This window comes from Delphinapterus leucas, chromosome 10 (assembly GCF_059928025.1).
Source record: "Delphinapterus leucas isolate spDelLeu-1000000601 "Yukka" chromosome 10, BTC_Dleu_Yukka2, whole genome shotgun sequence".
Taxonomy (NCBI): domain Eukaryota; kingdom Metazoa; phylum Chordata; class Mammalia; order Artiodactyla; family Monodontidae; genus Delphinapterus; species Delphinapterus leucas.
Genome location: NC_143138.1, coordinates 96,999,786 through 97,015,595, shown reverse-complemented (window position 1 = coordinate 97,015,595; position 15,810 = coordinate 96,999,786). Strand labels below are relative to the sequence as shown.

Here is a 15,810-nt window from a genome sequence, read left to right as displayed (position 1 = left end):
CCCATTGATTCCGGAGAGCTGAACAAGTACGAAGTAATTGTTCTCAAATGTACAGAGTTAAATAGGACTTAAAAGAAATCACCTAGCTTGTATTCTACATGAGATCTCACCTATTTCTGAAGAGCTAATTTTTTCTAGTAATCTTTATGGGCAGCTTATATTTTGCTGAAATTTTAACCAGTCTCTTATTTAAAATTTACCAGACACTTTGCAACCCAACACATTAGTTTCACTGGGAGTTTTCCATACACATACCGTGCACATAAATATGTTGGAATTAGGAGCATTCTGTCCCTAATGTCCAAAGAACAGTCACATGTATAGATCAGGAATATTGAAATGAATATGCAAATGGAGGGAAAACTGGCTTTTTCCAGAGGGGGACGGAAGTCCATCGAACCTTCACCAGACAGGATTCTGCTTGTCTATAGACAAGAATTGTTTTCCATTGTGGTTGGTTATCTACAAATTACAGAACTGTAACATAGCTCAAGGGCAGTGGATGACTGGAATCCTGGAAGTGTGGCTCTAGAAAATGCATAGTTTTCAACCGAAGCACAAATTTTCCCCTAAACCCAGTTATTCATGGGAATAACTACAGGGAATATGATGGTTACTGGAGGAAAACAGTCTCAAAACTTTGTGTTAACTTCTTGCAGTATGACTCTTTCTAAAATGTATTTTTATAGGATCTACAACATTATTTTGGACCATGACTTAAGTGTTTAAGGTTGCTAGATAAGTAAGTACAGCCTCAGCTGTTTGAACCATGGTTCAGAATCACAAATAGATGTGTTCAAGTCCATGGTCGAATGACGAACGGCTACTCTTTATTGAGTAAATTAATGTACACTAATAATGGTGACCTGGAGGTCAGGCTTAAATTATCTTCAGAGGTGTTAAAGTAGTAGTAAATTAAGATTGATTAATTATAATATCCTAAGATAAGGTAGATTGGTGGTGGTGGGGATCTTAGATTATTAAAGGGGTTCTGATAGGAAACAGGCAAGAAATGTGAAGGAAAAAGGGGAAATTAAAGTAGGTATCCTATGTTTTTATCCAACTTTCCTAGAAGTTTCTGCTTTTATACTCAGTTAATGTTCTTCCTCTTAGTACTCGGTTGTGTCTGGGAAGTTAGAATGGTGTCTTTTGGTTATATTTAAGAAAACAGCATCTTTCATGCTCTTATCAAAAAGCCTTTTTAGGGCTTCCCTGGTGGCGCAGTGGTTGAGAGTCTGCCTGCCGATGCAGGGGACACGGGTTCGTGCCCCGGTCCAGAAAGATCCCACATGCCGCGGAGCGACTAGGCCCGTGAGCCATGGCTGCTGAGCCTGCGTGTCCGGAGCCTGTGCTCCGCAACGGGAGAGGCCACAACAGTGAGAGGCCCGCGTACGGCAAAAAAAAAAAAAAAAGCCTTTTTAAAAGAGCAGGATATGGGAAGAAACTACAGTTGCGAACTAGGAATATCATGTTTCAAGTTTGTATCTGAGGAACGGGGAAGATATAAAAGAATGCTTCCTCAGCTCTCCAGGCCTTTTAAATTCGTTGTAAGTGTGTCCAAAGGGTGCTGTTCTTGAGCAAGCTTGTGTTATTCTTGGTGTTCAGTCCATCGGTTGTAGACATGTAACTTTTATAGTCCTTGATTTACTGAGAAGATCTTTTGAATTTCAGGTATAAAACATCAGAATGAATTTCAGCGTCTGGTGGATCAAGCCAAAAAAGGATATAAGAAAACTGTTGGAATGTCAAAAAAAAAAGTAACAAAAGAAGAAGATGAATCTACAGAAAAACTATTATCTGTATGCGTGGGTAAGAGACTTTAACTAAAAACAGAAGTATATGGAATTTTATAATTTTTAATATCAAAAGGGAAAAACCAAAGGAATTTACTTTGGACTTAATTGGTATTTGAAATGGGCAAAAGTACTTTTAGACATATAGCAGTTGTTGGATATAAACTAGGTTTATTACTCTGGGAAGAATGATCGTGGAGATGTCCTGAAGACACAGTTTCTAAAATCTGTCTTCCTTTCCATTAATGAGAAATCAGAAGTTTTTTAGTTGTTTAAGCTTGAGGTATAGGATTTATTGCTGCAGATCCTTAGGTATCCTACAAAGAGAATAAATTATTTTTATTATAGGTCACTGGTAATAACTTTGGATGGAATGTTCTGCTAAAATATCTAAGGCTAATACATAGCACATTCCAATTTCAACCCATTTTAAAATTTGAGATTGATATTATATTTATGTTGCCAGGACTTTGGGCCAGTGAACAAAAAAACAATCATAATGGAGGAAAGTGCACAAGAAAATTCTTTATTATTTTGTCTTTATTGTGATGAAAATATACAAAACATATTTATCATTTTAACCATTCATAAATGTACAATTCAGTGGCATTAAGTACATTCACGGTGTTGTGTCACCATCACCACTATTACACCCAAAACTTTTTCATCATTTCCAGTGAAAACTCTGTACCCATTAAATAATAACTCTTCCACTTTCCCCACCATTTCTTGGTAATCTCTGGTCTACTTTCTGTGTCTATGCATTTGCTTATTCTAGGTACCTCATATAAGTGGAATCATATATTATTTGTCCTTCTTTGTCAGCTTATTTCATTAAGCATAATGTTTTCAAGGTCCCCATGTTGTAGCATATATCAAAATTTCATTATTTTTATTTATTTATTTTTTATTTTTTTAAAAAAATTTCATTATTTTTTATGGCTGAATTCCATTGTATCTATATACCACATTTTGTTTATCCATTCTTCTGTAATGGGTTATTTTCACCTTTTGGTAGTTGTGAATAATGCTGCTGTGTGCATTGGTGTTCATGTATCTGTTCAAGTCTCTGCTTTGCATTCTTTTGGATATGTACCTAGCAAAGGAATTTCTGGTTCACATAGTAATTCTTTGTTTACCTTTTCAGAAACTACCAAACTATTTTCCATAGTGGCTGCACCATTTTACATTCCCACCAGCAATGCTTGAGGATTCCAATTTCTCTATATGTGTGTCAACACTCGTTATTTTCCTTTTTTTTTTTTTTTTTTTTTTACTGTAGACACCTTGGTAGATGTCAATTTGTATCTCATTGTGGTTTTTTGATTTGTATTTTTCTAATGACTAATGATGTTGAGCATCTTTTTATATGGTTAGTGGCCATTTGTTTTTCTTCTTTGGAGAAATGTCTGTTCAAGTCTTTTGCCCATTTTTTAATTGGCTTGTTTGTTTTTTTGTTGTTGAGTTTTAAGAGTTCTTTAAATGTTTTGAATATTAATCCATTATATATATGGTTTGCAAATATTTTTCAGCTTTTTTCTGGGTTGTCTTTTTGTTTTCAGGATAGTATCTTTTGATGCATAGAGTGCTTTATTTTGATGAAAACCAGTTTATCAATTTTTTCTTTTGTTGCTTGTGCTTTTGCTGTTATAGCCATGAAGTTGTTGCAAAATCAGTGTCATGAAGGTTTTCCTATGTGTTTTCTCCGAAGAGTTTTATAGTTTTAGCTCTTATGTTTAGGTCTGTGGTCCACTTTGAGTTAATTTTTGTATATGGTGTAAGTAACGGTCCATCTTCATCTTTTTGAATGTAGATAATCCAGTTTTCTGAGCACCATTTGTTAAAAAGACTGTCCTTTCCCTGTTGAATGCTTTTGACATCCTTGTTGAAAATCAATTGACCATGTATGTGAGGGCTTATTTCTGTACTCTGTGTTCTATTTAATTGGTCTGTATGTCTATCCTTACGCCAGTGCTATACTGTTTTAATTACCATAGCTTTGTAACAAATTTAAGAGTTGGACTCCTCCAACTCTTGGGGTATGAGTCCTCCAACTTTATTCTTCCTTTTCAAGGTTGTTTTGGCCATTTGGTTCCCTTGAGAGTCCATGTGAATGTTACAGTGGATTTTTCTATTTCTGCAAAAAGTGCCATTGGGATTGCATTGATGAGTTGCTTTGGTTAGTTGACATCTTAACAATATTAAGTCTTCTGTTCCATGAACACAGGATATCTGTCATTCATTTTTGTCTTTTTAAAAATTACTTTCAACAATGTTTTGTAGTTTTCAGCATGCAAGTCTTTCACCTCCTTGGTTAGATTTATTTCTAAGTGTTTTATTCTTTCAGTGCTATTACATTCTTTATTTTTGTCCTCAGTTCTTTTGGTGTCACGTAGTAGGCTGCTGCCTGAGTATAAGTATGTACTTTATGGTCTTTGTGAACAAGTTAACTTTGTTCATGCAGTTGTTAAAGGACGTTGTCGGAGAGTAGTTGAGGTCCTGAGAAAATCTGGCTCAATATCTTGGCTTAAGAGAATATTTTTGTTTATTGGCTGAATCTCTTTTGAAAATGATTGATTGCTTGTAGTCAGGGGTGGTGTATTCTTTGTGTATGTGCACATGAGTATTGCTCTGTCTGGGGTTCAGCGATGAGTGCTGCTGGTAGATAGCTGCGCATGAACGCGTGTGTCTGGGAGGGGTGGGGAGTGTGAGAGAGAGGCAGACAGACTGGCACAGACCGAAAGGTTGGGCTTTTTATTTTTTTGCGGTACGCGGGCCTCTCACTGTTGTGGCCTCTCCCGTTGCGGAGCACAGGCTCCGGACGCGCAGGCTCAGCGGCCATGGCTCATGGGCCCAGCCGCCCCGCGGCATGTGGGATCTTCCCGGACCCGGGCACGAACCCGTGTCCCCTGCATCGGCAGGCAGATTCTCAACCATTGCGCCACCAGGGGAGCCCAGGTTGGGCTTTTTATAGCATCATACCACCAGTGTAACTTTTGCTCTTTAGAGTAAACTTGCTCATTAAAATGCCAATATTAGTGAACAAGGTATGTGTCCTGTTAAGTAAAACCTTCATCTGTTTTTGTTACTTTACGTTTCTTTAGGGAGGTTTAATGTCGGGGCCTCATGTTTTCGGCTTTATTTGGAGTTCCGTCCTGAGATCCATGGGCAGATATGAAGGATAACTGACTTCCATTGCCCCCAGTTGTTGAATGACATTTGTCTGCAAGAGGGAATTTATCCTGTAGAAGCTTATATAAGAGAGGAAGAAGTAAGAGAAGAATATAAATCAGGTGCAAAAATAAAAGGTAGTTTTATGTTGAATTCCTGCTCCGTGGTTTGCCGGCTTGATTGCATTCTCCCAGCCAGTTGAGTGATAGAGTTGCCTGGGTTCACCGGGTTTACTGGGTGATTGATTCCTCTCAACCTGGTCCTAGGTGTCTGTTTACAAGAGAATATCCTAGAGATCCTGGATGGTCCTTTTAGTTGACTGCATGTTTCCCTTTTCCAGGTAAACATTAGAGGGTACAGTTTTGTTTTGGTAATGAGCAGGCTTAGCGAAAGCCAGACAACATCAGGAGCTTATTTTTAGAAATTGTACTCTTGTGTGATGTAGGCTGTTGGCGAGGATAACAAAAACTTATAATTGTTTCTGGAAAAATCTTGACTATATGGAGTTGGAAAGGTTTTTGTTTGTTTGTTTGAAGAATCTGTCTTATTCTTTTTCCATAAGCTTTATCTTTATGACAAAACCTTGACAGTTCTCGTTGGTGTCCTTTGTGAAAGGTCACTTGCCTCCACAAGTGCACGAGTGATGTGTGAAAGCTCTTCTTCTCTGTGAGCAAACCCATGAAAGGGGGCTGTATCCCAGTAGCACGTGTCAGGCATGTCAAGAACTCACTCGGTCCCTGAATCTTAAAGCCAGCATAAGTGAAGTCCCAGCAGAGCCCTGAAACACATCGTGAGGGAGGGGCCTGGACACTTGAAGAATCCTGCCCAGAGATGATTTTCTGCACTCATATTCACAGATATTTGGTCACATCTGCATGTCATCTTCCTGCAAACACTGTGTTTGCATCCCCCCAGCTTTCCTGGGCCTTTATCTTTATCTGCAGTAAGAGACCTCGGAAAGTGAGAATATGACAAGGGATGTGTAGAAATGTGACATGTGTTGGATCAAACAGATATATTGGTTACGTCTGATTAGTTTTTCTCTTCCCCAGTGAATATTAGATTCTATGTAACAAATATAGAAAAATGTCCAGATGGATTCACTACCATTCAGCAGTCAGTGACAAATATTGTGCTTCTCTTATTAATTGAATCTTTAATCCTTTTTTGTCATGTTTCTTATGTTTATCACTATTCTCTGATCTGTGAAATATTCGGGAATTCTTTAGTAATACTGTAAATAAAAGCCTCATTAGAATTATAAGGTTCTCCCTGCTCCTGGTTTTAAAGAACATTTTATTTTTGAATTAATTAATCTGGAAATACATTGGGTGGACAGTATAACCAGATAGCACCAATGTAGTGCTAATTCTTACTCTCTGGCTGTCACTAGAGTTTTGGAATCAGTGTTCCATAAACTTCTGTTTTACCAAATAGGAATATTAAATGTTGTGGAAATAATAAATACACAGAGGTTGTAAATTTTAAGGTACTCTTAAATGTTTCTTTTTTTTCTTTCTTTCATTTCTTTTTTCCTTTTTAGGACAGGAAGATAATAAAATGAAATTCTCAGGTATACCCTCGGTAACAAACCACTTCCCTCAGTCAAAGCTGGACTCCCCAGGGAAACTAGAGCCTGACAGACCAGATGATTCTTCCAGTTGTACTGATATTCAAGAGGAAGCTCTTTCTTCACCAGAGTCAGATTCATGCAATAGGTAAGAAACTTGCAGTAGTTTATTATTTTAAATTTCTGTTTTCTCTGCATGCTAAGAGACCAGCACAAGTAACCAGAAAATAGCTTTGAGGCCTGGTGCCATTCCTCATCTCCTTCCACTGTCTCCTGCTGCTTTGTAGGGTTCACAGAGGGATCAGGGCAGGATGTGGGGAGTATGTGCAGCAGTCACTGGGGACTTTGTCTTCTGCTCTGTAGACTTTTTTTTTTTTAATTTTTTTAAATTTTTACTGGAGTATAGTTGATTTACAGTGTTGTGTTAGTTTCTGCTGTACAGCAAAGTGAATCTGTTACACATATATCCACTCTTTTTTTAGATTCTTTTCCCATATAGGCCATTATGAGTATTGGGTAGAGTTCTTTGTGCTATACAGTAGGTCCTTATTAGTTATCTATTTTATATATAGTAGTGTGCGTATGTCAATCCCAGTCTTCCAACTTTATCCCTTCCCCCTCCCCCTTATCCCATGGTAACCATAAGTTTATTTTCTGCATCTGTAACTCTTTTTCTCTTTTGTAGATAAGTTCATTTGTACCCTTTTCTTAGATCCCACATATAAGCAATATCATACGGTATTTGTCTTTGTCTGTCTGACTTACTTCACTCAGTATGACAATGTCTTGGTCCATCCATGTTGCTGCAAATGTAGCCTTTATATAGATATTTTTCCTAGAGTTAGAAAAGAGAGCCTGACTGGCAGTGAAATTTTTATCAAAAGAATGAGTGAAGGAGATAAACACAGCTATACTAGAAAGTAGAGGTGGCCAGAAAGACAAAAGAAAGAAAAATTTAATTGAGCAAATAGAATGGATGGGGAACCTTTTACAATGAGAGATTTGGAGGTGAGTCATTTTTCCAAATTTTTTAAAAGACAATTTAAGAAGATGATGTGTTTTTGAAAGATGACATAGTGTTGTGTTATAGTTACCATTTTGTGTTCTTGCCATTCACTTTATATGATAAATGCTACCCATGTTTCTACCTCATCTTTATAACTTTTTTTTAGTAGCTGCAGCATTCTGTTGGGTTTCTGTACCATAATTGACCAAACTTTTAAATTTCTATTGTATTTCTACATCTTCCCCAGTGTTTTTTATACTTACACACCTAAAGCTGTGGTAGAGCTCTCCCCCTAGGAAGTCTTTTGTTTCTAACGAATTACTCCCTTAACTTTAGCATCATTTTGACCTTGGTAGGTGGTGTTGTTGCCTTCTGAATGAATTGTACCAATTTCAAATGCTAACAGCAACATGTTATTTAATCTTTGGTATTTGTTCATTTAAAAATTGTTCACAGTACTCTAGAATGATAATGTCTAGTCTAAAATATCAAATTAAGAAGAAATTTTTTTTTTGAGAAGAATATACCCAAGGACCCTCTGCTTTCCTAGGGTTCTTGGAAAACAGCTTCAGGTTATTCAGAATCAAGTATTAGGAAGGGAAAATCTTCTCATTTTGCCCCGAACATTTTCAAGATCAGATCGGGATCAGTTTTATCCAGAGTTGGGTAAAGGCAGAACATATGGTAGCCTGAGTTTCTGCAAGACTATGGCTCTGCTGCACAGTTACTCTGGATCAGGCCATTCCTGTAAGTTCATTGGGTAGCGTGTGTTTTTAAACACAAAACTTATCAGAGTACAGGGTAGAAACGGAGGAGAAACAGAGTTCAGGGAAATAAGAGTGAGTTTTTAAGCATAGTCATGAGATGCCCGAATGTTCTGGAATGCCAGGATGAAATGGGACATTTTTATAAATTTGGAGTGGAGGGTGGAATGGAGGAAAATGAAAGGGGAGGCACATGGCAGCCAGATGTATTTTTATCTTGTGGTGAGAGTGTGAGAAACAGGATGAGTTTGTTGGAGGTCTTCGCCTCAGACAGACTTATAGACATCACTGAACTGTGAGAGGGTTATTAAACCATTTAATTTCTTTTAAAGTAGGCTCTTATATTCTTCCACACTTTAATTAGTTATGCATGTATATATGTCTACACACACACACACACACGCAATACACCCATGACCAGTGGAACTACCTGCTAATTGCGAATTTTTAACAGCTTTATTGAGATATAATTTACATACCATACAATTCACTCATTTAAGTGACAGTTCATTGGTTTTTACTGTGTTGCCAAAGTTGTGCCACCATCACCACAATTTTAGAGCATTTTCATCACCCCGAAAAGAAACCTCATCCCCATTAGCAGTCACTCCACAGTTCCTCCCAGCTCTGCTAGCTCCTGGCAACTACTGATCTACTCTGTCTCTATTGATTTGCCTGTTTTGGACATTTCATATAAACAGGATTATACAATATGTGGTCTTTTGTAACTGGCTTCTTTTACTTAGTATACTGTCTGCAAGGTTTATCCATTTTGTATCATGTTTCAGTACTATATTCCTCTTTCTTTCTAAATTATATTCCATTGTATGGATATACATTTTATTTATTCATTTATTAGTTAATGGACGTTTGGGTTGTTTCTAATTGTAGTTTTAACAAGGACAAAAATCATTGACTTTGTTTGCACACTTTGGAAGCTTAGCTTTAGAGACCGAATATGAGGATTTGCGTGGCTTGCCTTGAGAAATCGGTCAGTGTCTGGTACTCATATCTCAAGTATAAAGAAGTGTTACAAAAAAAAAAAAAAAAAAAAGAAGTGTTACACACATAGTAAACATTAACTATGTTAAAATTTTAATTTAATTAAATACGCTTTTATACCCTCCTTTTAATTTGCCCTGTCATTTTGTCAGTCTAAGGTTTTTTACGTTTAAAATGTTGAGTCTGTTCCTTATATAAGACCTAGAAACTCAGGCTAAAGGGAGAGTGGGAGTACAGTGGCATTTGCTTTGATACCAGGGCGGACCACTGGGCAGCCGATTCCCGAGTGGACTGTGGAGGAGGAAGTGTGCAGGGGGAGCAGCCGTGGTGCAGCAGGAAAGTACAGGCTTACATTTGAGTGGCTTCGGGTCAGGATCTGCTGGGTGATTTGGGAGTCAATCTTTTGAAGTCCGTTTCCATAGCTATGAAAAGCATGTATAAATATCTTCTGTCTCAGGTCTGTTGGGAAGATGAAATGAGATAATAGATGTGAGGGTCTTTGATAAATACATGATTATTATTCTGGTTTTATAAAGACCAAATCAATTGAATTTTCTTCAGTAATACTGGAAAACTTGGGTCTCTAGGACTGGATATTTCATAAATGCTTTCATAGTCCTCTATTCCTTCATTCTAATTCTTAAGCTATTATATCATAGAGTAAATCCCACAATTTATTATTTTTTTTCCTACTTCCGTTCTGAACTTTAGAAAGTTGTGAGCCTGGGCTAATTAGTTCCATTGAAAATTCATTTAATTCAGCCTCAGCTGGGTGCTCACCACCTAATTTACTCCTTATTGCCTTTCCTACCCAGTTGCCTGTGTCTGTTTCCTCACTTTGAATGAACACCTTGTCTCCCAGTTCACCAAGGCAGCTAATCTGACCTGTCTCCAGATCTTCCTTTCCATTTTAAGGTTTCTTGTAATTTCTGACCACTTCTTTCCTGTTAATTGTAAGAGAAAGATATATTTCTTAATACATTTCTAAAGGCATATTCTTTCTTAAGATGAATTCATCCACCTCCTCTGAGACTTTGCTCCATCACTCATGTCTTAAGTTTGCTCTCAGATGACCCTTTTTCGCAGCCCTTCCTCCGAGCTCTTCTCTTATTCTTCCCACTATGCAGGAAGTAATTTTGACTTCCTCTGTGAATTCCTATAGCAGCGTCTCTGCATTCCATAGCAGTTCGTCTAAATCAAATCTTGCCTTGTATTATAGTTACTTGACTATCCTTGTCCTTCCTATTATTACTCATCAAAGTCCTTAAGAATTGAGTCTGTCACTCATTTAAAAAAATATCTCCTGCCTTGGGTCACTACCCGACCATTATTAAGTGAAGGATTTCTTGATTCTAAGGTGTACATTTTCTGTTTTACATTTTAATGTCTGAAATTGTGATAGGTACAGTGATCAATGGTGTTTTACAGTTGCTGCCAGCCAGGTGGTAGTTGTGATATACTTGCCAGTGTGTGAGTTTCAGTTGAGTTACATGTATTGTTAACATTACATTGGTTTGTCATTTAAAATGTCTTCAACAAAATAATGAGAAAAAAGTTGGGTACGAAGAAAGTAACAAAATACAGCAGGGTGAAAGTTTGATGTTAGCGAGGTAGTGTTCACTGTTGGATGAACGACTATATTTCTGTATTTTCTTGCAAAACAGTCAAATGATTTACAAGACCTAAAGATGCCCACGAGTGTCTGAAGACTTGTTATGTTTTGTTAGTGAGCTATGTGCAAAGGATTGCTTGTTTGTTACATGATCTACTGAAGGCAGGAGAAATGGTCACATCCCTTGGAATAGATGAGAAAAATTTCAAAGTAATAACAGTGAGCCTGACTGATTCATCTGTTGCAAAGACTATTGTTTGGGTGTCAAGTATCGATTTGTCAGACATTTCTTGCTGTCTTTGAACAGAAGCTGCTCATCTTCCAGTCACAGGTTATGTGATTGAGAAAAACAAAATTATGAGTTTAGTTTGCAGAATGGGTGTCAGTGCCTTAGATGAAATGCCTGGAGACAATTGTCAGGTAATTTGGAGAAATGCTTTATCTCCAGTGCTTTTGGTGGTACAGAGGATGACTTTGTGAGGGAAAAAACAGACATCGTAGACGTTGAGTCAAAACACGATGAAGAGGGCTTCCCTGGTGGCACAGTGGTTGAGAGTCCGCCTGCCGATACAGGGGACGCGGGTTCGTGCCCCGGTCCGGGAAGATCCCACATGCCGTGGAGCGGCTGGGCCCGTGAGCCATGGCCGCTGAGCCTGCGCGTCTGGAACCTGTGCTTCGCAATGGGAGAGGCCACAACAGTGAGAGGCCCGTGTACTGCAAAAAAACAAAAACAAAAACAAACAAACAAAGAAAAACACGATGAAGCGTAGGGCTCCGAATCTGAATACGTTTTAGGAATACTTTAACCAACTTATTTCAGTTTTTTTTAAAATATATGTACAACAGTGGCATAAGATAAAAACCTATGTCTACATATGTTTAAAAGAACTCTGGATATGTAAACATTAAAAGTAATGGTTCCTCTTACCATTAATGTTGTCTTAGATTTTTGAAATATAGTATCTGAATATGAATAAGGTCCCTAACTCACTTCAAGCATAATTTTACCACCTAGTTGGAAACTAATAAAGTCGGTCATAACACTCATAAAGTTGGTGGTAACCTGGCAGAAGACTGTCACAAAGTATAGTGATCCATTGGTTAATGCCAGTGCGATTTAGTGACTCTAAAGTCTAAATGGTCAAGAGAGATACACAGCTGATTAGGATAAGTAACACCTTAGAAATCAGGACAAGCATTCAAAGTGAAAAGGGACCCATCACAACCAAATGCCTTTAGTGGCATCAAAGCATTTCAGAGATTAGTGGTCTTTATTTGTCTGGTCCAACATTTATTTTCCATAATTCAGACATCGCATGGAAGGGTGATGAGACATGACACTCAGTGACTTTGTTCAGATCTTTTCCAACCCTAACATTCTGTAATCCTGTTATTTTTGACAGGTTAATAGTTGATAAATTATCTGTGTTCTTTTACCGCTTGACCATTGCAGACCATGAATCAACCTACTAGAATTATGCTTATTCCTTGTATATTGAAGTGTTCATTTTTTACGAAAATTTTCTCACTTTTTCTTTTTATGATAGTTTTATTGCTTTCACTGTAAAGCCCTAGATTTTCAAAACAACTTTTAATTCAGATGTTATGCATGCTTATTGTGAAAAATAGAAAATTTAGGTAAACAAAAAGTAAGAGTCCAGTAAAATTTTATCAGCAAGAAAGAACTGTTAACACTTTCATATGTACATTCTTCTAAAGACAGCAGTATGGGTACGTGGATACTTAGAGGAACATTTTTAATACAGAAGCATCATACTATTTTGTAAATTTTTATGCTTTTTTTTTCTCTTTTAAAGAGACAAGTCATGCTGTTTTAGGTCTAATGTGAGTGAAAATAAATTGTGAGTTGTTTTTTTAATTCATGTAGTCATGCTGTAATACAGATTATAGATCTTATTGAATTACACTATTGGTTTTCTTTGTGTTAGAGCAGTATTTAAGTTTATGTAATATGCCAGATTGACAACTAAGAATAATCTTACTTTAAGATCCAGTAGGTGTATCTAATCCAAATAATTACTAGGATGAAATTGTTTGTTGCTAATTTGTTTCTTAACTCGTAAATAAGTACCTCTTTTAGAGTTTTAATTATTAATGTTATATTGATTCTTTCTTGCCAATTTGAAGACAGATGATAAAAAAATTGATAAGAATTTTAGATTTTTGTACACCCCCTAGATGACTTCCGGGAGTTCAAGAGACTTGTCCAAATTTCTGTAAATTCACTTATTGTTCTTCTTAAGAAGAGAGGGCTTTTGTTCCCTGAGTTTTGGCAAGCAGAAAAAACTCCATTTTTATTGAGTGCTAAGTTATAAGAAAAGATGCTTTTGATTATGACCCTAGAGAGGAAGCTTTAATCTTCATGTAGAGATGAATAGTGGTCATGCTGTTCTTTGGAAGAACCTTTAGATCATTATTTTAAAAAAATATTTATGCACTTTAATTCTAGGCAATATAAGTTAAAAAGAAACTTTTTATGTAACTGGAAAAAATTGAGTAATGTCATAGATTAGGTAATATTATATCAGTATTCAATTTCCTGATTTTAAAAATTTTATTATGGCTGTGTAAGTGAATGTACTTGTTCTTAAGAAATGCACGCTGAAGGGTTAAAGGGACATGATGGCTGAAACTCTCAGTGCTTAAAAAAATAACGTGTATGTGTGTGAGTGTACACACACAGAGAGAAAGTGTGAGAAAGCAAATGTGGCAAAATGTTAGCAATTGGAAAATCTGGGTGAAGGGCCTAAGAGTCATTTTTTTTGTAAGTGTGAAATTGTTAAAATTTTAAAAAATTCTTGGAAAGGGTCATTTTCCATAATCAGAGAAGCTTGTTTATACCAGAAGATTTTCTAAAGGAAAGATTTATAGTTACGATTTATTGGCTAAAAAAAGTGGTAGCCTGGGATCTACATGGGATGCTGAGTATTGTTTTCAGTCGCTGAAACCATATTTATTTCAGTCAGTCTGTTCAGGACTGACCCAACATGGTTACCTCAGCTTTGGTGTGTTAGAGAGTGTGGGCTAATGAAGCAGGGACTTTGATTTCAGTAGGAATGAAGGGTATCACAGAGACCACCTAATTTCACTGCTTGGTAACCTGTAACCTGCGTGAACCTTCTTGCAGATGCCAAGTGCTGGTCATAAAAGAACCTGGGTCAGATAAGGTGTGAACGAGTACATTTTAACTTTTCACACTTCCTGGCCCAAACCATTACCGCTTTTTTGATGCTAGGTCAGTAGCAGCATCATTGTAGGAGTTACAATGCAGACAGGCACAGAACACCGGAAACTTTGACAAAGAGGCGCATTAACTGTGGGCCGTGCATTTCATAGATTTTGGTACAACTTTTCCTCCCTTTTCAGTCATATTTCCAAGAGCTATCTGTCCAGACTTCTTAAGAGCAAGAGAGCAAAAAACAAAAATATGTGAAGAAATCTTGATTACAATTTGTTGGAAAATTTAAGGAGTAGTTAAATTTCAGCTTTTTTAAAATTCTGAGTCAATTGGAGAACGATGGGGAAATTGTAAGAGAAAAAGTGCCATTGTGACACTCATCTGAGGAATGTAGAGTACTGGCACCATCAGCCTGTTGATAAGACCACGCTGAGTTTATTGCTTGTTGAAGGGAATGGGAAACACTACCTCTATCATCAAAGTGGCCTCTCAGCCAGAGGGGCGAAGCTGACTTGTGTGTTGAGATTCCGATTTTGGTTTAGTCAGTTCTTTCAGTGCGGGTCTTGGTTAGGATTGGGTAAACCTAATAGTTCAGAATTGGTGAGTACAGCAAGATGAGGATTCCTGAGGAGAGGAGCTCAAAGAGTCCTTGGGGGTATGTCCCTTGATGCTTGCTATTGAAAAGCTGATGGGTTTTGTAGGAGGTTTTTGGACTCAACAATATGTGAGTGCTAGGAGTGTTCTGTGTTATATCACTTAGTCCACAGGCAAGCCCATTTTAGAGAAGTGGAAATGAAAGGTCTAAGGGGTCACATAAGCAGCTTAGGGTTGTACACATGGTAGATGGCAGTACCAGGACTTGAGCCGAGGTCTCGTTGACGTCAGAGCCCAAGTTTTCCTGACTGATAATGCTTATGGCCAAGCCGGCTCGCTCTTCACATTCTTGAAAGAGTGCAAACATGCAGTGCTTGAAATGTTTGGGCTTCCTGAGAAGCAGACCCCGAGACAAGGATTTGAGTGGAAGTGGTTAATTTAGAAGGTGAAAGAACCACACTGTAGGGAGTGGGGAAGTGCGACAGGAAAGGGAAGATAGCATTTAAGGGGCATATTATCAAACCAGACGTCCCTGTGAGCGACGGGGGTTTATCCCTCCTGGGAACTGGGAGCTGGTTTAAAACACACACCTGAGTTGTCCCACCCAAGGCAAGGGGCAGGGGTATGTCGTTTGGTTGGGGGCTGCTCCCTGCTGCTTCTAGCCTTTCATGCGACAGAGCTGGCTCTAGCACGTCAGGCAAAGGCGCTTACGTTTGGAGATCAAGTACGTCAGGGGATGAGGGCAAGGGGATAGGGGCAGGGCACCAGTGGGATCTGCCCAGGCCGTGATTCCAACTGAAGACAGGAAACTGGTTTGGTTTTCTGTAGACTCTATTAATGCAAATGGGGTACTGTAGACTTCTGTCTGTATCTCGGGCCCAAGAGAAGGCAGGAGCGGGGGTGGGGGGAGCCCCAGAGCTCATTGCCCGTCTGTGCCCCTGTTTGCCAAGCTCACTTGCCCGTCGCTGCCCGGAAGGGGAGACGTAAGGGTATTTGGGGGCTGTTGAATAAGTGGTAGACGAGCAGATGCCAGGGAGAGAAAGGGACAGATAATCTCGAAAGCTCTGAGACAAATGGGTCCACAAACTGCTGGAGGAAA

At 38.2% G+C, this 15,810-nt stretch overlaps 1 protein-coding gene across 5 annotated transcripts in view; it reads left to right on the top strand.

Annotated features, from left to right (window-relative positions):
- RAD18 (RAD18 E3 ubiquitin protein ligase) overlaps window positions 1-15,810 on the top strand; it is a 115,709-nt gene that overhangs the window by 75,340 nt on the left and 24,559 nt on the right. For all 5 annotated transcript variants that reach the window (XR_016394755.1, XM_089919586.1, XM_089919588.1 and 2 more), the window contains 2 exons: window positions 1,672-1,809; window positions 6,508-6,682. Coding sequence is in view for 4 of the 5 variants with exons in the window: in XM_089919586.1 (XP_089775712.1) it covers window positions 1,672-1,809; window positions 6,508-6,682 (313 nt within the window). In the remaining variant the exon portion in view is untranslated. The remainder of the gene's footprint in view (window positions 1-1,671; window positions 1,810-6,507; window positions 6,683-15,810) is intronic.